The sequence below is a fragment of the Drosophila eugracilis genome, unplaced genomic scaffold, assembly GCF_018153835.1.
Source record: "Drosophila eugracilis isolate 14026-0451.02 unplaced genomic scaffold, ASM1815383v1 contig_2167, whole genome shotgun sequence".
NCBI classification, from domain to species: Eukaryota; Metazoa; Arthropoda; class Insecta; order Diptera; family Drosophilidae; genus Drosophila; species Drosophila eugracilis.
In genome coordinates, this window is record NW_024573052.1 from 1465181 (window position 1) to 1486898 (window position 21718).

General features: G+C 41.7%; 2 protein-coding genes across 6 annotated transcripts in view; both read right to left on the reverse strand.

The window, feature by feature from the left end:
* Positions 1-12697, reverse strand: part of LOC108102438 (protein kinase shaggy) — a 50833-nt gene extending 38136 nt beyond the window's left edge. The window contains exons 1-2 of one of the 4 annotated variants that reach the window (XM_041818461.1): positions 12610-12697; positions 2541-3139 (exon numbers count right to left, since the gene is read on the reverse strand). In XM_041818461.1, the coding sequence (XP_041674395.1) occupies positions 2541-2625 (85 nt within the window). In that variant the 5' untranslated portion in view covers positions 2626-3139; positions 12610-12697. Of the gene's footprint in view, positions 1-823; positions 1670-2540; positions 3140-11654; positions 11776-12609 lie in introns of those variants that run through there. The other 3 variants (XM_041818462.1, XM_041818459.1, XM_041818463.1) reach the window with 3 other exon arrangements.
* Positions 12698-12983: 286 nt separating this feature from the next.
* On the reverse strand, positions 12984-21674 carry LOC108102450 (phosphatidylinositol 4-kinase alpha). 2 transcript variants are annotated; one of them, XM_017207453.2, is made up of 11 exons: positions 21346-21674; positions 20731-20944; positions 19610-20671; positions 19135-19194; positions 18285-18786; positions 17238-18224; positions 15365-17169; positions 14393-15309; positions 14149-14337; positions 13839-14085; positions 12984-13758 (listed from the first exon to the last, which is right to left on the reverse strand). In XM_017207453.2, the coding sequence occupies exons 1-11, from the start codon at positions 21439-21441 to the stop codon at positions 13373-13375; spliced, it is 6465 nt and encodes a 2154-aa protein (XP_017062942.1). In that variant the 5' UTR covers positions 21442-21674; the 3' UTR covers positions 12984-13372. The 2 variants fall into 2 exon arrangements, with proteins under 2 accessions (XP_017062942.1, XP_017062943.1); XM_017207454.2 differs by lacking the exon at positions 19135-19194 and having other exon boundaries at positions 21346-21673.
* Between the last annotated feature and the right edge of the window lie 44 nt (positions 21675-21718).

A 21718-nucleotide genomic window follows, 5' to 3' on the forward strand; every position in this document is an offset into this window, starting at 1 on the left:
CGTGGACAGTGAGAAAGGGGCAGCGATGAAACGGGCCAACTCAAGGTGCCTTCGGGCAATGCAGCTGATTCGAATTATGAATCGATATTAAATGAGTGGGCGACAGGTGACGAGTGACACGAGGCAACTGGAAAAGTGCATCGCAAGTATTAGAAATGAAAATGGGAACGGATTCATTTAGTTTTCAAATTGCGATACCACAAGGCATTGACGAGATGATGGCTTCCACCTTGATCGATTCGTTAACAATGATTCACGATTGAAGCCTCAACAAAAGCGATTTAGTTTAACTATTTAGACTATGCTAAGTACCTAACAAAACACTAGATAATCATCGAAAAAGAAATCAATGTTCGACTTTATTGGCTATAAGCTATAACCATAGTGTTAAGTGGCCCATGTATAAGGGGGACTACTTCTAATAGTTCAAATTTTTAAAACACATTCAAACATTCCCTAAGTTCTACAATTTTTCATCTCTTAAGTTCTCACTTCATTTCATTTTCCGCCACGCGTGCAAATTAGAATATGCTATATTTTCGTCAAGATATTATTTATAAATATCAATTAAAATTTTGTGCTTAATTCGGTATTTTTAGATTCTCGAATTTGATCAAATTATTTAACAATTTCCCTTTGATTTTCTCTAACTATTGACTCGGTAAAATTGAATATTAATAACTTGATAAGTCAGAAGGTCTGTTAATGGCTTGAAATTCCTTGATTTTCCCTGGTTTTCTTGAATTTTCTTTGGGTTTAATATTTTTTGTTTATTATAAATGTTATTTCCCAGCAATTTTTATCGTTTTATCGGTGATTTTACCTTCGAGTAGAGATCCGCGGTTGATCAACATGCTCGATGAGGTTGGCGAGCGGAAAAGCGCTGTTGAATTGATGAGAAGCGAAGAACGGGAAAAGCGGAAAAACGCTGGACGTCGACGCCGCTGTCGCAGTCACAGTCGCCACCGCGGTCGCCGTCGGCAGCGGAGAGAGTGGGTGGCTGGGCGGTTGGTCGATTTTCTGTTGAAGTTTTCAACCGTTGACCTTCTTTTTTTTCAGCTATTTTTTTCTTTTGTTATTTTCTTAATTTTTTTTTTTTTTTTTTTTTGGCGAAAACTTCTGCAGCGCTTGTGGCGTCGCTGTCGCTGCGCTGTCGACTGCAGCGCAGCAGTTACTTATACACACGCACACACACACGCGCGCAGGCACTGACACACATACACAGGGGCACAGAACAAAATTGAAGTGACGTTGGTTTAATTTTGTTTTTGCTTTCTTGGCTTAGTTTCGTCGCTTTTTTCGCCCTTTTCTGCGGTGTTTTCGAGGTGGTTTATTTCTGTTTCTTTCTCGGCGTTATTCGTTTGTTTTTTAAGCGTTTTTCCTGCTTTTTTTAGTGCAAACTCGAGGTATCAAAAGCGAAGCGAAGAGCGCAGAGAACTCGAAGCGAGTGAATCTCGATTGAAACTAAATTCGCAGCAGCAGCGCAGCGGGGGGCAGCGGACGCTGGCAGCGCAGTAGCGGCAGCTTCAACGGCAACGGCAGAGCGGCAAATTCAAAGGTTTTTCGCCTGCTTCTTTTTTATTTAAACTTTAACTTTATAATTTGTGGCGCGCGTTTTTCGATTTTCAGCGTTCTTCTCGCCACGAATTTCGTGCTACTGCTACTAAAAATTGGCCTTTTTCGCTGCGGAATCCAAGCAAAAAAAAAAATGAATAAAACAGAAAACAGCAGACACGCACACAAGCGCAGAAAATGAGAGCACGTATGGTGTGCAGCAGCAGTGCGGCGAAACAGACAGAGAGCGAGCGTAAGTACGAGAGAGCCGCAGAGAGAGCGGCGAAGTTAATACGGCGAAAACTTGAACATTTTAATCGATTGACTGCCGAAGAAGAAGAGAGTGCGGCGAGAGAGCGAATGAGAATGAACAAATGAAACGAGGAGAGAGCATTTTGTTAAGCAGTCGCTGTTAAGAAAAGCTTTTAACATTTCATACACAGGTGGTAAAGTAAAAGCGGAGAAAAAACGTGAGGGAAGGGACCGGGAGGTGTAAGCACTGATAATACGATGGCATTTTTCGCGTATCGAGGGCTAAAAACAGCCGCATACTGAAAAACAGCTGAGTAATAAAATTCAATTACTCAAAAACAACAAAATTTAACAAATAAAACAACTCAATTAAAGTTGAATTTGCCTTATACAGTGATTACTCGCTAAATTACTTGCAGAGGCAAACATTTACGGCTTTTAGATTGAGAGTAGTTTTAGAATCTAATTAAATACTTCAAAATATACAGTGAAACTCAGCAAACTAGTTACTTTTGAAACAAAATCTTAATTAAAAGTCTCCTAAAACATGTGTCTGAAGGTATGCTGTAAGGAATAACATAACCTTTTGACTAGTTAACAGTCTGTTAAGGATTGAGTAGCTGTTAAGGACCAAGTAATTTGGCCTACATTTGGGTGCCTTTTTATATGGTTTAAATATCTCTTTCGAATATATATTAAATTTTTACAAAATATTAAAATTATTTTCAACTTACTGCATGTTTTGACGCCGCCCAGCACCAAACTTGGCGACTGTTTGTTGCCCTCGGCGAAGGAGGATGTTCTTGGACGACCGCTCATGGTTACGCTGCTGCGCTGCTCTGCTTCAGTTCCTCGACTTCGTCTTCTTCTTCTTCTTCTTCTCGACTTCGGCTTTAAACCTTTGTTTTGTATTTACCGCTTCTTCTTCTTCTGCTGCTGTTGTTGTTGCTGTTGTCTTGGTCCGTGATTGGTTCTGAATTAATTATGTCAATTAATTATTTGATTGCTACGATTGCTGTTCTTTTTGTTGTTGTTGCTGCTTGATGTTGTTGCAATTGCAATTCAGTTTTCAGTTTTCAGTTTTTCCACTACAAAAAAACGAGTATGTCAAAAAACAACGCTTTACATCTTCTTTTTCGGCTGCTGCTGTTTCTTACTGCTCTGCAAGGCCATTGGCATGCAGCAGTGTTTGTTTTTTTTTTTTTTGTTTAATAATATTTCTCAAGTAATCTCCTTTTTTATTGGTTTTTTTTTAAGTTTCAATATTTCCAAGTTTTCTTTTTGTTTTTTCAACGAACTCGTCAAGGGCTCAACAATTGTAACTGTTCAATCGCTGTAAGTTGACAAATTTAACATTTATTTAGCAATTTATTTAAGAGTGTTGAAAGATTAATTAATTAATAAAAAAAATATAAGTCTTTAACTATTTTGGTGGCTTAAAAAAGGATTTTCCTCCAGTTAAGTTTCCCTATGCAAACGTTAAATTATTTATTAATAATCTCTAAAGTTGCTTTTTGTTGTTTTTTTTTTATAAGTCTTATTGTTTTTGTTAATGTTTTTTTTCTACTGACTCATTCACACACATACTAGCACACACTAATTTTTTGAGATTTTAAAACTCGCGGTTTTTTGCTTCATTTCGTTAGGTTGCACAACAGCTTTTGTTTTTATTTTTAGTTTATTTTTTGTATTTTTTATTTTGCATTTCTTTAACACACAAAGTTCTTAGTCAGATTGAAAATCCTCCTCTCCTCTCTTTTTTTTTTTGATTTTTTTTTAATTATTGGCAGCTCTTCAAAAATGTGCGAAAGAGAGAGAGGGCCAGCGACTGCAATCTAAAAGAAAAGGAAAGAGGAGAAATTGGCAGTTAGTCGTGTGTAAATTGCAAGTAAATTGAAGGGGCACACTATAGGGGTAGGGGGGGGGGGAGGGGTGATGGTCAAGGGGAAAGTGGTAAAAGGGTTGACTAATAGCCCCTCTCTTTTTCACTCGGTGTCAACAAAATAAATTGCCCTGTAATTTACAAACAGATGTTAATCAAAGTTGCAAGAGACTGGGCAGGGGGGCAAGGGGCAAGAGGCAAGGCTACGGGTCAGCTGAGAAAATCACTAAAACAAAAAAAAAAAAAAAACAACACCAAGAAATGGCCAAGAAAACTTTGGTAGAACAACAAGCAACTGACTAGAAAGGGTAGGTAATTGCGGTTGCATTAGTCACAGGGGCGAAGGTTAGGGCGTGATTGACCTATTTGGAGTGACCACCACCTCTGCAGGACACACCCCAAAGAGACGACTACCCCCAATAAAAACTGCACCCCAATTCAAGGTCCCAGCCAAAAATCCAAATTTTTCGTTAAAAAAAACTACGAATTTTGACCAGAAAATTGCGACAAATAGTCGGATCATGCCTTACATCGATGAAGTCATAATTTAAATTTAATTTAAAGTCGAATTGCATTCCAGCCTTGAAAAATTAAATTTGTACCTTTTTTTTTGCAAAAACGATAATGTTACCCATTGGTAAAAATTTGAAATTTGGTTTATCGCAATTCTCTCCTCAAAAATTTCTCATAACTAGGCCAATAATGATCCGAATATTGAATGTCATACCTCCTTGAGGTCGTAATTTGATTTCCAACAAAACTGTATCCCCACCTTAAAAAGTAAAATTTTTTAGCAATTTTCTTAAATTTTGATAATTTTACCCCTTACAACAATTCGAAAAATCCAAAAAAAATTAAATTTCCTAAAACCGTCAAACGAATGATGAGGAAAGTTCGTTTTGGTCGTTAGCTTCACAAAACAGTCTTTGGTTTAGCTGTAAGTCTTCTTTTTGCAAAGCTATAGGTATACGACCGATTCAAAGTATTACCATTTTCAGTCCAAAGTCAAAGTCCTGAATTTTGTCTCAAAATAATCAGAATTATTCTCATAACAAAGCCAATAAGGGTCGAACTATAGAAAGTCATATATCGCTGAACTCGTTATTAAAATGGCAGACAAACTGCATTCACAGTTTAAAATGTGAAATTTGGCCCATTTTTGAAAATTTTGATGATGGTACCCCTTCCCAAAAATGCGAAATTTGGGTCAAAATTTATTTTCCCAAAATCGAAAAACGAGTGATAGGGGTGGTTAGTATTGGTCGTTAGCAGCACAAAACAGTCATTCTTTTGGCTGTGCGTCTTGTTTTGACCGAGCTAGAGCTAAAAAGCCGGAAAAAATATTCCAACTTTCCGTAGAAATGGGTTTTTCGATTTTTTAGCCGTTAAATCGCAGCTCGCACCAAGAGAATCAGAACAATAATGATAAAAGTGGGTAGAGGGGTTTCAAGTTTCGGTTTTTAGCTGCAGAAATCAGTCATTGGTTAGGACATGCGGCTTGTTTTGACAAAGTTAGAGCTAAGAAACGGCAAGGAAGCCGGAATCTCTGCTGTGAAAACACCTTTACGTGATTTTGAGCACCAAAAAATCAGTTTTTTTGGCATAACACAGCCAAAAATGGTCCAAATGAGGAATTTAATACCTCGTAGGGCTCGTAACTTGATTGCTATGATTCCCTATTGGTTTGCATTCAAATCTGGAAAACTTAATTTTTGGCCATTTTTTGAAAATTTTGATGATGGTACCCCTTACCAAAAATGCGAAATTTTGCCAAAAATTAAAATTCACCAAATCGTCAAACCAATGATAAGGAAAGTTTGTGTTGATCGTTAGCTTCACAAAACTGTTTTTATTTTAGCTCTGACCCTTGTTTTGACTGAGTTATAGGTATAAAACCGATAAGAAATATTGCATTTTCTGTCAAAACTAGCAATCCAGATTTCTGACCTAAAATAAACAGAATTATTCTATAGCGTAGTAAATAATGGTCGGAACATGGAATGTCATATATCGCTGGATTTGTAATTAAAATTTCCGTCGAACTGTATTCACACCTTAAAATGTCAAAAATTTTCAGTTTTTCGCTAATTTTGATGAAAAAAATCAAAAATAAATTTTGAAAATCATCAAACAAATGATGAGGAAAGTTAGCTTAAGAAACCAGTCACACTTTAAGCTGTGCGTTGAGTTTTGGCAAAGTTATAATAACAAACTGTAAAAAAGTAAACAGTTATTGTGAGACGTAGCACCGTTAAGCACCGTCTATTACTTTCAATTTGCACTTCTATGGCATACTATTATACATTTTGTTATATTCCAATTTATAGAGCGATAACTGTAGCTAGGAGGAGGCCAAAACAGCAATTCAATTAGGCCACATACGCATGCTGGCAATAAATTTGAGCACAGTGAAAGGACAAGCATAAGTTTAAGAGAAAGGGGAAACACAGGCTGCGATATACCCTATCCTAACATTATCATTATTGATTTCGATAAATCTCATTACAAAACAAGAAGTAAAGACACCTTAATCCAAAGTCAGCTAAGATTTAGATTACATGCTGTAAAAGTAAATGAGTTCTTGAAGAATCGAAGCTGATGGTTACTTTATTGGGCCGCAAAGGTCATCATTAAAAATGCAAGGAGCCCCTTGAAAAGGGCATAAATAAACTAAGAGTGTAAAAGGGACGAGACAAATTGCAGGCGGTGGCTAAGGAAGGGCGGTGGGTTTGGAAAAGGGTCAAAGGGCAGCCAGCCCCGAATGACTTGCTATAGAGTGAAGGATAAGCAGCGAAAGAAAGAAAGATGTGGCAAGAGGAGCACAGTGCAGGGCAAGGCAGGGCAGGGCAGGGCAGGGCAACCAAGTAAAATAGACACTGGGACACAGAGAGGGAATTAGTGGCGACACACCGACGATGACTATGACGATGACAACGAGGACGTTTCGTCGGTTTCATTTTCGTGGCTGTCGTCATGCGACTGCCGCCATTTGACCTACAAAACCAAACGCCGCAGCGTCGAAAAGGTTCTCCAATTTCCCACCCATCTACCCCACTCCCTCTCTCTCTCTCTCTATCTGCTGGCTTTTCCACATTTGCGCTGCTGTGTAAATCGTAAGCTCATTTCCATTCATTCAATTAGCTCATTCAAAATTTTACCAAAATGTAGGGAACATTTTTGTGCAGGAAAAAATGGATAAAAAACGAGCAAAAAACAGAAAAAGAGGGCGAAAACCGAAACCCAGCAGAAGCGAAATGAGGCGAAGGTCACTTAACCCATGCAAATTGCGTGTTTGGCCAAAGTAAATTCTCGCCCGGCCAGCTCAATTCGGGTAATTAATGTTGGCCAAATGATATTTGGCCATTTTAGCCAATTGAATTTCCCTCCAGCTTAAGTGACAACTTAAGCACTTTGACTATAATTGTAATTAAACTCGTAAGTTAATTCCCAGTCTAGTTTCTTAATCAAAAGTATGTTCGATTTTCCCCTCCAGTATTAATTTACAAATAAATATTTTAACATCTCGCAAAACACTTTGCTAACCATTATCCCTTAGAATAAATATCAAAGCAATTTCTATATATTATATATCCTATTCTGTAAGGATGCTTAAAGGGCTTTCTAAATTATCGATCGCTTCGGCTCAAAGGGAAGTAAAGAGGGCCCATTGTGAGCATTGCGGCTGCTTGGCAACCCAAAAAAAAAAAAAGATGACTAAATACACAAAATCAAGGAAAACTGTAAGGAAAACACAAAAATCAATGCACACAAGTGAAGGGTGTGATTTTTGGGTGTGAGTGGGTGTGTGTGGGTGTTTGTGGACGCACTTCAGAAAGTATGCTATGGCATTTTGGCAGCAACTAATTCAGCTTTTCTTTCAGTCCCTTAAAACCTAAGCACTTTTTAAATGGATTTCTACTGAGTTTAGCTTAAATTATATTATTTTTGTATATCAAAACAAGAAGTTATAGTAGTTACTTGTTAGATTTGAAAAACAGTTGGCTTTAGAATTGCTTTAATTATCAAATTTAGGTACCTATTCAAAGTTCATTGAAGAGCATTCTAAGCTTGCTTTTCGATTTCTTCTGTTTAAACAAATACAAAATTGTTTGAAGAAACATTTTTCTTTATAGCTCTCATTTTCCTTGTTATTTCTCGTATTCCATGTCCACGACGACCCACTGAAAAAGTGTCGCCGATTGGTATTATTTTTGTCAAAAGGGGGCGGGTATCATTGGGTCCCAACGCCTTCGCAAAAAAGTCGCGAACGCGTCATAATTTTCCCTCTTTCCACCCGCTTTTCTCTTACCATTTGCTATACGCCGGCTATTTTCGCGTGCTTTTCACACGTATTTTTAGTTGATTTTATTTATTGATGCACGCGCCTCACACATCAAACCAAAAGACAAAAACCAAAAAAATGTTTGAATAAAACATAGAAATTGGCATTGGCCTGTGGGTTCTTAGGGTGTAGGTTCTTCAGATTAAAGAGCTTTTCCCAAGTACCTTCTCTCTCTTAGTAGATTTTCCACAACTATTCAGAGAACTTAAAGACTATCTCAGTTTGTAATAATTCGTCAGCTCACTTACTTCTTAGTCACTTCTATATATTGCCTCTCTATAACAAAGTATCAATGGGAGAACCCAGCAAGCAATATCAAGTAATGATATATACATACCCCTCACCATATAGAATTAAGCAACAAAGAACCACCGAATCATAATCTTATCGTCCCCATTGTACGAGTATGCACGGTGGGGAGTTTAAATCTCTTTCGCTTTTTTGCACCTCATTCTGGTGTTTCGAAACGATTTGAGAAACAATAACAAGACCCATAAGCCATTTCCAGTTCGATTCTATCAGTAGATAGTGGAAAGTGTTAAAAGATTACTCTGGAAGGGAATTTTTTATTAGGCCTTTGTTGCTGTTGCTGTTACTGTGGGCCGTGTGATCAGTAATCAATGGTTTCAGGCTTCATAGATATAAGTCTACTCTCTTTTCTTAGTAAATGCTTTGAGAATTACTTAAATGTTGATAAATTAACTTAAACACCTCTTTGTAGGATCCCAAATTGCGATCAGCTTACTGGTAACCATAAAAAAGAACCAAAAGTTAATGATTTTATAAAAAATAATAACTAATTAACATTAAAAAACTCTAACTAATATCTAAAACAAACAGTAGAGATTTTCCAAAAGGAATTTTAAAGCTATATCCGCATAGATTTGCCAGGTAAAGCTAGTCTATACTATAGTTACCTTTTAAAGTGGTTATCTGTCTCCTTTTTTGATTTTTTTAAACCATTTTTATATAGTATTTTTTACACTTTTTCGCAATTTGTTTATTAGTTTTTAAATTCATACGAACACTTATGAAAAAAAAACAACAAAAAACTGAATTTTCCCAGCATAATTTCCCTCTTTTTCAATCAAGTTTGCAGCTGCCGGCTAACTTAAAAAAAACTGCAAAATTGCAGAACCCACGCGCACACACACACACACTCGCTTGAGAGAGCACGTGACACACACACCCACACATATAATTACGTAATGGTTAAGTATCAGCTGATTTTGGCCACTATAAACGAGAGTTTATGAAACTAAAATAAATATTTGAAAATAAGGCAAGTGAAAGCGTTCGGGAAAAAACCGAACATAATTTGTGTGGAAAACGTGGAAAAACGGCGGCGCGAAAAATTTGCATTGATTTTGAGCCCGCTGCTGGCAGAATTCGACTGACGAACCAAACGGGGAAAAGCACAGGAAAACTGAGAGAGAAAACTAGGAAAGCAGCGAGAGAGAGCAAAAGAAAGTGGCAGAGAAAGAGAGTACGATACGAGAGGGCGACACAGGAAGGAGCGCAGCAAGGATGTCGCCGTCAAAGTCGACAGCGCAGCGACTGCGACGCGACGCAACTAGTGCTGCTGCCACCGATTTACAACACTGTCACTCCGGAATGAAATGCCAAATGCAATCGATAAACGACTGCAAAATGATGTCAGCCCTGAGTTTATATAGGCAAAAAATATGTAATTTCTATGGTTTTAGAACAGAATGATCAATTTTAAAACTTATTTTAACATATTAAATATTTGAAATCAACAAAACAGCAAAATTAAACGAAATTACAATAATTAAAACTTATAAAGTTAGGTATTCAAAACCATATTTGATAGTTTGGAAACAAATAAAAAAGTATGTATAGACTAGGGTTGCATATTTCCAGTGTTCTTATCAAAAAACGTAATAAATTTAAGGCATTCAAAGCAGGAGGCAATCCTAAAAACGGCGAATGAAATAATCGATAAGACATTGGCGGCGTGCATATTGTGTACAAAGTATCGGAATGTCACGCGCAGGCGAAGGACATCATCACGTACACACACGCCTCTGCCGAATATGTACATGTATTGTGTTTCCAGCGGGACTTTGGAGCACTTTAGAAGGCCATCTAGAAGGATACTACTAGTGCACTTCATTATCCCCTCCAAAATCTCTCAGAACCTTCTTTACATTGTGCGATGAAGTACATTTACAAGGAGAGAGAAGTGCATTATCGAATGCAAATAGAAGGACATAGAGAGCCTTGCTGCTAATAAATTTACAAATATAAAGCTAAATGTCCTTGTGTGGCAGGAAAACAGCTGTGCCACAAAGGCCAGACCTTTTATTTTAAACCATTTTTTTTTTTAAATTTGGGATTATTTTGAAATGGATGGCGGCGTTGCCAGGCGAGACTCTAGCACGTGCACAGGAAGTTGACAACTCTGGCATGAAATCGTGTATGAGCGTGCGTGCCCCTGCAAAGTTCGTGGGCGTTGGTGTGCATGTGTATAGGTGGGGATGTCGTGCCGTCGCATAGCGTGCAGCACTACCTCTCTTTCACACTCACTCTCTTTCTCTCTCTCTCTGCTTTCCTTAGGTCCACCCTTGCACCCAGCAGGCTGGCGTTTATTGCGAAGGCATTTCCTCTACAGGAAAACCCCAAAAACCACACATCAAAAATCAAGAAGGTAACAAGGGAGTGGGCGGAACGGACCATTAAAATGGAAAGTGTTAAAAAGTAAAATGTCAAGTTCTTTCAATGTCCCAAAAGTTAGAAGATTGAATGAAAAATTAATTGATGTTTTCGGTTTTTTTTTTTAACTTTGAAAGTAAATGTAAATTTTCTTAGTTTATTTCTTAGATTTTTAAAGAAAACCATTGCCAGTTATTTATCTTTTTCAAATAAGCAAAAAGATATCGTTGTTCTTAACCGATATTTACTGTATTTATTACTAAGCCCGCCCATTCATAATCGCCACCTCCTGAAAAGCAAAAAGCAAAAGGCGAACAAAAAAAAAAAACAACGAACATTGGACTAGAAAAACTTCAAGTCCTAAGTCACGCATGTGTGTGTGTGTGTGGCTTAGTGTTTATTTGCTGCTGTCGTCATTTTCAATGTCACTTTCGGTGCAAACGTTGCACTTTGCAGTCCAAATGATATACAATATATAGAACCCGATAGAAGCAGCCATAAGGCAACAACAATGAGACGCAACGCGGCACACAAAGAGTTTTCGCACCAATTTCGTCTTATTTAATTTAAATTCCTTTGACCGGCGGACTGTTAATTTTATGGAAACGTCGCCATTTCGAGCATAGTGGGTCAGAAATAAATACAGTGGGGATGCACTAAGAGGAACAATAATAAGGTATTTCTTTATTTGATTTGTTACTTTCTATCTTAATGAATTCCTGTAAGCTTACAGGCAAAAGTTGGATTTACTTTTTGCCAATTAATTTTGAAAACCGAGCTAAGGAACTATTCACTCTATCGAGTTCGCACTGTAGTTATTTTCAAAGGGAATGCAATAAAACCAGGATTTTCCTATAGACTTTCTATTCAAAAACTTAACGAAAGGCAAACCTAGATTGAGATTTTAAAATGGAATTAAAGGGGATTGTATATTATAGATCCACTTACTTGCAATTCAGATCCACTGTGCGCTGGCTGCGCGGTCGACGTCGACGCAGGCGTACAGGCGCAACTTTGTTCGTTTTCGTTTTGTTTTTCGCGTGTGTGTTTGTTTGCTTTCTGCAACAATTTCTTTATTTATTTTGTTGTTACTTTGGTTTCATTTGTTATTTTATTTCGCTGGCTTGCAACACTCGAAAAAAATTTATTAGATTATTGAAGCACGCACACCCACACATGCACACACACACACACACACACAAACGCGCAGAGAGAGACACGCGACACTCGCACACACACGTACACTTGTTCACCACAGCGGAGGTTCTGGGCAGCGGCGCTGGCAGCGGGTGTGCTTGTGTAACGCAATTTCCTCGCCTTCCAATGTGTGTGTGTGTGCAATGTACTACAAAAAATAAATCGCATTTTTCAGTATTAATTTCTCAAGAATTTCCACCATTTCCTTTGGCAAATTAAACGCACACAACAAAAAAAAAAGAAACACGCATGGGGTGAAAAAAAATAGGAACGCACGCTCACATACATACACACACACGCACACATACAGGCACACGTTGAGAGAGCGGTGCTCATTTATTTCGAAAAATTATTAATGTTAGATTCGGTTTTTTTGTGTTTTTTGCTTTCCCAGTTTTTTTTTTTGCTTTTCGTGACATTTTCTTTCGTTTCATTTCATTTTTTCGACTGCTTTCTTTTACTCAACACACACACAAACACGCTCTGCTGCTTTTTTTCGTCTTTTGCTACACCTTGCTTCCGTATATATGTATATATATGAACCTTTCACACTCGCTTCGCACAAAAAAAAGTGTGGGGCGAACAGGGGGCAAAACTCCTTATGTTTGTGCACTTTTTATTACTTTTGGGAACTTGTTTTTAGCTTTTTAAGCTGTAGTTTTTCGGTAAATTGCGTCTATTTTACTTTTTTAGTTTTTTTACTTACAACAAAAGATCTGTATATTTTTTGACCGACTGTTAAGTGTGACCGTCCGGAGAAAACACAAAAAATCGATAACATACGTAGAGTCACGTCGGTAATGTGTGACCGTTTGATGAAAAAGTACCAAAAATCGATAAATACACTACATAAAATACTAAAATTTACGAAATCCGTAAGCTGCACAACACTGCTTGGCTATCGACTGCAGACGATGACCATTTATTATCGACTGTTGAAAATCTATAAAATTCTAATATTAAGGTAATATTAGAAATGAAATGGCAAAGTGAATTATTTAAATATATTTTTGATTTAATTTAGTTTTTTAAGTATAATAATAAATATACAAATTGAAAAGAATTCTAGAATTCCGAAAATTACAAATTCCAATAAATTTATTTATTAAACCAACTAAAAGAACATCCACGTCCCATTAAATAACACCTTTTTACCATTATATAACATATTGCCCTATAATTGATTTAATTTTTATAAATATTGTATAACGTATATATATATATGCGTCGTAAAATCTTGGAAAAAGTTTAACATCTTATAAGTACGCGAAATTAGAGGAAACACACACTCAGAAAATACGGGTTAAGGTTAAGGAATACGAATACGGGTGCGCCAACGAAACATTAATTGTACGGATATTGGGTAAAGGGTATTTACTGTTTGTAGGTTCCAAGTTTGTAGTTTTGTGTATTTTTAAGTGTCTTTTGGCCAACAACAACAAACATGAGGCGCCTGTATATGGGGTTATTTAGTAGGGTATCTGGTTCTGATAGTACTGGATCATGTCGTAGGTACGCGTGCGGAAGTTCTGGTACGAGTTTCGGATGACAGCCAGCATGTGGGCGGCTGCCTCCTTGTTATTCTTGGTGGCCACGAATCGTTGCTTCAGCAGGTTTATCGTCTGACCACGGAAACATGGCAGTCCAGTGTCCAGCATCAGGGATACCAGGGATACGATTGCATCCTGGTAAGGGCGAACAGCGAGGAAAGCCTGGACGCACAGCTCACAGAACCATTTGAATGCCGGCGAGTCCATCTTGCCACCCATGATCATGACCATCTCGTCGGTCAACTTCATATCGGGCTCAAAGCCGATATTACCACCTGGCGATGACTCAAACATAAAGCCAAAATCTGCAATAAAAAGGGGTTTGAATAGGGGATTCCTTCTTTGCAGCTCTTACTGATAAGGAAGTCACAAATCTACCGCTCACCTATGTGTATGATGTGGCCATCCTTGTCTATCATAATGTTACCATTGTGGCGATCTTTGATCTGGAGGAGATAACCAATTAACGAGTAGGCCGCCATGGATTTCACAAAGTTGGCCCGCGCTGCCTGGAACTCCTTGGAGCTTTCATCGCCATACTGATGCTGGAAATACTCCGACAGTCCACTGTCCGTTTGTCGGCCAAGTTGATCCCTCGACTTAGCATTCGGCACACACTCAATGACGCCGCACTGTAAAAGGATGAAATCCATTATAAAATCCACATAGAAACCCAATCAGAATAGAGAACTCACTCCCGGAGCGGTGGCCACAACGCGGTAGGGGAACAAAAACAGGTCGAGTCCCACTTGTTGGAAGATGCTCTTGAAGATGGTGATGACTTGGAGGGCCAGCATATCCTGGCGCACATCGTCGCCGACCTTGAAAATGGCAGCCTGCCAGGATTCCACGCCCAGCGTCATTTTGGCATCCTCCTGGGAATTCTGTTTTTACAAAAGGTTAAGAAAAGTTTTACATATAGAAGAGCAATATCTTTACCGGATTATTTGACACCTCCATGGCGCGCGTCTCCAACTCCGTGATACCGCATCGATACACACGGAACCTGGCCAAATACGGTGCCTTGGCCGCACTCTGCATAGGCGTCCCGCTGCTGTAGTCGATATCTAGCACCATAGCTTCCGGATTGGAAGGTAGATAGCAGCCGCCTTGTACCTTGATCCTGCTAAGCGCCGCCAGACACGCATTCTTCCGCTCAATGCCCTTGGCAAATGAACGAATCTCACCGGAAACTGCTGTTATCTTGCCAAAGAAATCAAACTCCCTCTCGTAGAATCTTTTGGCAGCGCCCGAAAACGAAGCGATAATACTTTGTGATAACTGATCGAGAGCCTCGTAGAGATTGGGATCCCTGTGCTGCTGATCCTCGTCCATGTACATGTTCGTCTGCATGTTCCAGATTAACTGATGGGCCACAATCTGCGATCTCCGCGAGATATTCTTAATGAACTCCACCACATAACCCATGGTGTCATGCCGGAGTGCCTGAACCAATTGTGGAATATAGGGCAGCACCGATTCCGCTGGATACGAGGAGAGGGTCTTCACAGCATACTGAGCGGTTAGCGGATGCGATGGATATTGTCGCGAAAAGTAAGCCAGCGCATGGATAGGCGTTACCGGCGACCAGGACAAGATATACACCAGATCTGGGCTTTCCTGTAGCAGGTTCTTAGTGGTGCACAAGTACTTCAGTGCCTCGGGGATGTGGCAGACAGCTATGGGATCGGAGCAGACCAGTCGCGACACCTCCTCGTCAATGATTTCCGCATTCTTGATCCGCTGTGGTAGGAAGACAGCCAGTGCTGGGTTATAGCACCAAGCGAGACGGGCATAGTCACGCCAAACGTTCGGCTTGTACGGCCGGTTGCGCCACTCCGTGATCTGTTCCTCGCCTGAAAAGGGGACAAGTTAATAACTTTACAATTACTAAGGCAGACAGTGGCTCACCTGGCACTATAAGATCGGGCAGACAATTGGGATTGTACCACGTAATGAGGAACTCAAGCTCCACGGCCAGCAGCTCGAGGATCAGATTGCGTTTCTTCATGTAATCCTTGTCGTATGAGTCCTTCTGATACTGCAGTCGCTTGGAGCGATTCGATCTCTTCGATAAGGTGGACGTGGAGTGTGGAATGGTGTTATACCAACCACTGCTGCTCCCACCACTAGCCGCACCCACGCCCATGCCCACAGCATTGCCGCTGGCACTCATCGAGCGTGTGTAATCGTTGACTAGTCCACTGCCACTGATCAGGGAAGCCGTCTCTGGGTTATTCCTCACGGCCAGCATTTGTGTAGAGCTCACGGAGGCATTTGTTAAATCGTAGTCACCCACTTCGGAGGTGACCAGATGCTTCTTTTCGCTGCGCATCGTCTGCCAAAATTTCAACAGTATCATAATATCCTCCAGAAGTTGCTCCCTGCTTTGATTTGGGCACGTGGGTGGTCCACAAAAGTAGTCCAGTGCATTGGAGTATATTCGCTCACGGAGAATATTCCTTGCCAGGGATTTGGGTATGGTGTTACCCTGGAGAAGCGATAATCCGCACTGCAGCAACTTGAAGCGACAGCCCACGGTGGAAACCTGGCGGTTCTGCTTGCTACTCTTCAGTATGGGAAGACAACGATGCAACAGGAGGCAGAACATCTCAACTTTATCACGGTTGCAATACTTGGCCGTGTCCACCATCTCGGAAAGCAACTGCAGCCAAATCAGATGTGGGGTTATCAGTATGGGCTTGCTGACTAACTTGCAGCCTTCGTATGCGGCCAGTGGATTCGTGACCTCCGTTTCCCAGGCAAATAACCCCATTCGTTTCTCGAATGTCGTCTGCCAGGCGCTGACCATCTCTTGGATAAAGCACAGCTCTAGGTCCTGCCTTGCAGTTAAAACCCATTGCCAGCACTCAACTGCGGTCTCCATCGCCGACTCGGTAAACAATTCCAGCTGTGAACTGGCCACAGCATGCAGTAGTTTCCTGTCAATCTCCGAGCAGATGATCAGATATGCAGTGGCTCGCCACAGGGCTCCCCGATGCCGGGCATCGCTCTTCTCGGAACAGGCCTCCCACACATCGCTGACCAGTCGATCCGCCAATCCGGCTTTATCCTTCTCACTAAGTACGGATAACAGACCACTGATCTCTCCGGCATATTTGCTCCTAAGGCATAAAACCGATACGAATCTGGGCGTATCGGAGTTCACGCAACTCGGTCGCTTACTCATGGTTCCAGTGTGCAAGGCACTGCTGCTTACCACCGAGTCGAAGGCCAGGGCCAATCCACTGTGGTGTGCCAAGACCGGTGTGGGTATCTGATTGGGATATTCCTGTAGATGCGACCGCGTGGATCTCGGTGCCCACTTCATGGCCTCATTAACGATACCCTGACATCTATCGGCAAAATCTTTTAAACGCAGCTCTCTCGCCGGCAGCGAGTCCATCAATTGCAATGTGTAGGGCGTAGAAACCACGCGCAATGTGGGCGTCTCCTCGTTGGGATCCAAGCTTAGGGAGTAGGCCAGCAGTTGGAGAATGTCCAGCATGCACCACAGTACCCGGCGGTTCCAAAGCAGATGGGGAAATCGGTCAACCAGGAAGGATAGATACTGATCGGCTACAACCTGAATGGGTTTGTGAATGTGGTTGAAGTAGACCAGCAATAATGTGGCCTGTGATTCCAGTACCTTCTCACGAATCTCGTCGTGAGCGTATAGAACATTTCGGAACTTCTCGAACACCTGGTCGGCAACGCTATATTTAACAAGAAAATGATAGATGATTTAAACGCCTATCATATCCATGAATTCCAGTATTCTTACCATTTGACACACTGCCATATCCCAGTCTTGTCCCTTTGTAGCGCCGTATCGCAGAGGTAGCTCATGATCGGCTCTAGACTAGGCTCATCCGCATTCTCTACGCGCAACATCTCTAGCCAGTAGACACTCAGCAGATAGGTGCACTGTGCAAATGACAGCTTGTTGATAGCCGTGGCCACATTGTCTGAAGAGTGCTCCAGAAGCACCAGGATCTGGCTACGTAGCTCGTTCACCGAATCACTCTTGATGGCCAGCGTGTAGTTGAGTTCCCTCATATCCGATTTGTGGGCGGTCTGTGAGATAAGTAGCGGCGACTTGGCCGCTATCTGCTGGACACCCTGATACCAATCCGCTGGCCAAAGCCGGGCATTTGTGAAGCCCATCACCACACAGTAGGCCCAGAAGTCCTTGAAGAGCTTGTGCAGCCGCTGTCGGGGATTCTTGATCGGTGGCAGGCGGCGCACCAATACCGCAATCACCGGTATCAGCATGCCCAGATTACCAGCACGTGAGCTAGCCTTCTGGGCGCCCGGTGTATTGTCGTAGCTGCGCTCGCCATCCAATCCGATCTGCACAAACAACTCCAACAGCTTGCCCAGCAAGTCCAGCATCTCGGCATCGCCTTGAATATTTGCAGCTATATTTCCCAATGCATTCACCACCGCATCCGAAACGTGATGGAATTGTTTCCTGTGTTCCGGATCCGAGGTATAGGCCAATGAAGCCGATTGCACTGTCACGCGGGAGAACATCTTCATGATCTCGTCGAAGACATGGGTTTCGCACTGCGAAATGATCATGCAGCCAAGTTGATCCACTATCAAGGCGTTCTGTTCCGAGGGCACCTTACAAAAACGTTGAATAAAGAACTGCAAGATGTTTTGGGTGGTCTTCGAGGTATCCTTCAGCGCAACGGCCACATGACCCAACATCACAATGATGTTCAGGCTAACCAGATTGGATTTGTGGCATTCACCTTGCGATTCACTAAAAGAATGAGAAAATGTAGAAGATTATATATCCCTTTTCAGTTAAGTTTCTACTCACCTGCCGGATTTCTCGGCTGTGAATAGTCGATTTGATACGTTGGCCACCAAAGCTGGGACACAAAACTGGTCCAGGGTGTGGGCAGCTCTCAAGGCGATGGATAGATTCTCGATGGCTGCATCGCGCAGAGCCTCGAAAGCAGCATGACAACTCCTTCCAGTACCGCTGCCCGGCAGTTTCTGATTATCTCCGTAGATAACGACTGCCGTACGCGAATCCGAGTGCTGGACAGCTATCTTAAATGGCGTCAGCTCCTTCTCCTTCTTTTGCTGGGCTAACGTTTGCATGGCATGGTCATGGAGTTTGCCCAGAATGGGACTGGGAGCCACAAGAAAATCACGCAGATATGAAATTGAGGTGCCAGCGATGTTGGGAAACTTGTGTGCCAGCTTGCCCAGACCCTCCAGGCAAACCATCAGCAGCGGCATGTGATCCATCACGATCTTGTGGCTCAGCTCCAAGTTCAGTTTCTGCGACAGCCGGCCACACAGCTTATCCGCCTCTGTTTGGGTAGGATTTCGAAGTTTGAATTATTACTTTGTAATTAGATAATCTGGCAGATTGCAAACAAGGGAACAAGGAACAAAAAGAGGAGGTTGTGGATATGTTGCAGCATGCAGCGAACGTTGGTCAGGCAATTAACAATAAACCACAAAATCAAAATGTAAAGTTGTCCATTTAAGATGGGAAACCATGAACTTCCATAGGAAAATTTGTTTAAAAACGAATTTTGATAATAAATGTAAACTAAGACCAATAAGAATAGTAAAATTGCATATGGTTTCCCCCTTTAACGATCAGATTTGTGGATATAAAAATCAAAACTATTTCAGATTACACTGCTCTTGACCTTTCTTCAATAAAAATTGCAAGCCATTCTGCAGGGATGGCACATTATAGTCGACGTCAACTGAACCATATTCCGGGTTCCGGCCACCAAAAAAACAAAATTAAAAAAAAAAACTATAAGAAACTAAAAGAAATTAAGGGAAATAACTAAAAATGTATTAAAGAAAGAGAGAGGGGCAAAATGTCTGCCGATTAAAAATTATATCATTAACTGAAGATCATTTTTTGTAGGATCCATAATTGGGAAAATACATTAAATATATTAATTTTTCACCCAAAACTTTTGGAATATAACTTTAGTAGGCTTTAAATAGTCTAACTATCCCCCTTTAACTGGCAGCCTAGCTAGCTTCACTCTCTCTCTCTCTCTTTCGATGTGTTTTGCACTTATTATTGCCATCTTGCATTTGCATTAATGCCATAGCGTTGAGCTGGAATTCAAGATCATTCGTTCCATGTAGAGGATCTTCGCTTACCCGTTTCATCGCGAATGGCCCAAACCAATAGATCGACACACGCCGCATTGGCCATCACATTGACCTTGTACTTGTTGACCACAGCGATGCCGTTCTCCTCCCGACGCTCCCGCTCCTGATCCTGCTGCTTGTTCTGCAGCTCCGTCTGTCCGTTGAGGAAAAGTCTCTTAACGAATTCCTGGACATCCTTGGTGAATGGCGTCGGTAAATCCACCTGATGTTGCAGCAATTCCCTCAGCAAGGTAACCAAAACCAGGTTCAGCATTTCGGAGAAGCTTTTATAGCAATAGCCCTTGATTTGGTGCAGCGAGAATATATCGCTGGCCTGTTCATCAAGATGTTCCAGAGTGTCCTTTGTTAGCAGTTTCTTGGAAACTGCAAATATGGTTTGCAGATGCTGGATGGGAAACGGTGGCACACGATACAAGGGTCGTGGACCACCTTTCGTAGGCGATTCGCAGACGCGCATATTAGGGAATTGGTTGAAACTAGAGCCGTAGCGCGTGAAGAAATGCGTCCGTGGATCGTACGGCACCGAAAAGTAGCTGTGCAGCGAGGGCTTGTTGTGCTTTCCGCCTGAATACCGCTGCCTTCCATCATCGTGGACTTGATTTTGGGCCTGCGCCAAACTGCCAGACATAGAGCGCGGTATTATGGGTCGAAACTGATGCGTGGCCGCCAAGCGTTCACTACTACTGAAAGATCCACCGCAAGTGCCACTGGCACTGCTGCTGGAGCCGGTGCCATCGCGGCCACCTCCTTTTTGAATGGGCAACAGTTCTGGTGGAAAAATACGACACAACAGGGGAGGATCATTGCTGGCATAGCGCCCCATCGATCGGGCCAGGCCAAAGAGCAACGGCACCGTAGCCTTGCACAGGATGATTGGAGGCGGTGCAGAGCTGCTGTCCCTGCTAGATTTTACAATGTTGGCCAGAGCACTTAGCGTTTCCACTTGATTTAGGATGATCTCCTCGCGGGAATCTGGACATTTGGCTGCTATATCGGAGAGCAGGGTGTTCAGGCAGAAGCTAAACTTCTCCGCCGAAGGAATCCGAATGCCTAGAAAACAAAACATTTTCTTCGCAATCTGCAAGTATCTCAAATAACCTAGAACTTACGTTCAACTTTGCTGCTTCGGGCATCGTCAATCCACACGGCCTTGGGCAGGCACTTGGCCAGGCGCAGCAAATAGGGCACAATCTGTCCCTCATGTTGGCAGCCGCCCTCCAAATAGTAAATTCCCAGGGCAATCACGGCATCCTGGGCTCTCGTGTCTAGGCAAAACACTCCGGCGGCATTTTCCTGCGGGCAATACCGGAACAGGGTTTGCACCTGTGGGTGGGAGAAGCCATATTACTGCATTAGTAGAAGTGTATTAAGTGTCTAATATTATTAAATAATGATTGTTAACAGGTTTTAAGGTATGCTTTCCCATTATTTGATTATGAAGCATTTCTGAATCATCACAATTCCCATGCTACTGGGCAACTGTTGAGGTAAGCATTAGATTATAGAGCCGTACACTGTTACGATATCTTCGTAGCACAAATATTTTGTTTTTTAAAACCCATTTCGCCGAATCAAGGTAATTTGTGTGGAGAGTAGGCCAACCCCACACCACCGCCCCTTGAGCGCCCACGCATGTCTGTTTTATGGTCGGGGCTCAAGGTCAGTGCGAAAAGTCGATTGCTAGGTAACTTCCTGGATGACTGGATGAGCACTCTGATATGTACCTTCTCCCAGGGAGTGGGCTGAATGCCCGCCAGAACGCGAGCCAGACACAAAACGGTCCGCTGGTACGTGTATTTATCCGAGGCGGTCATCGTCATAGCTCCCGTTCCCGCTCCTCGTTGCTCCACTAACTGGCGGCCACCTGCTCCTCCGTTCGTTCGTTTCGATTGGATTTAATTGGATGTATCAAACAATCCCGCTAAGCGTTCGTCATCTTTGTAATTCGCTGGCAAACAAATTAAATAAAACTATTTTCTTTTTTTATTTTATCGGCTCCTATCGTTCGTTGATATCGGTCTGTCTAAACGTATCGGTAATTATTGTTATCCGATATTAGGAGGCGTTATTTTTCTGAACCTATCGAGCTTTATCAGC

Coding starts and splice junctions, on each gene's coding strand:
- LOC108102450 (XM_017207453.2), bottom strand. CDS start 21,441: ATGACGATGACCGCCTCGGATAAATACACGTACCAGCGGACCGTTTTG. Junction 17,170..17,237: donor ATATGGCAGTGTGTCAAATG/GTAAGAATACTG, acceptor TGTTAAATATAG/CGTTGCCGACCAGGTGTTCG. Junction 13,759..13,838: donor TGGCCACATCATACACATAG/GTGAGCGGTAGA, acceptor TTTTTATTGCAG/ATTTTGGCTTTATGTTTGAG.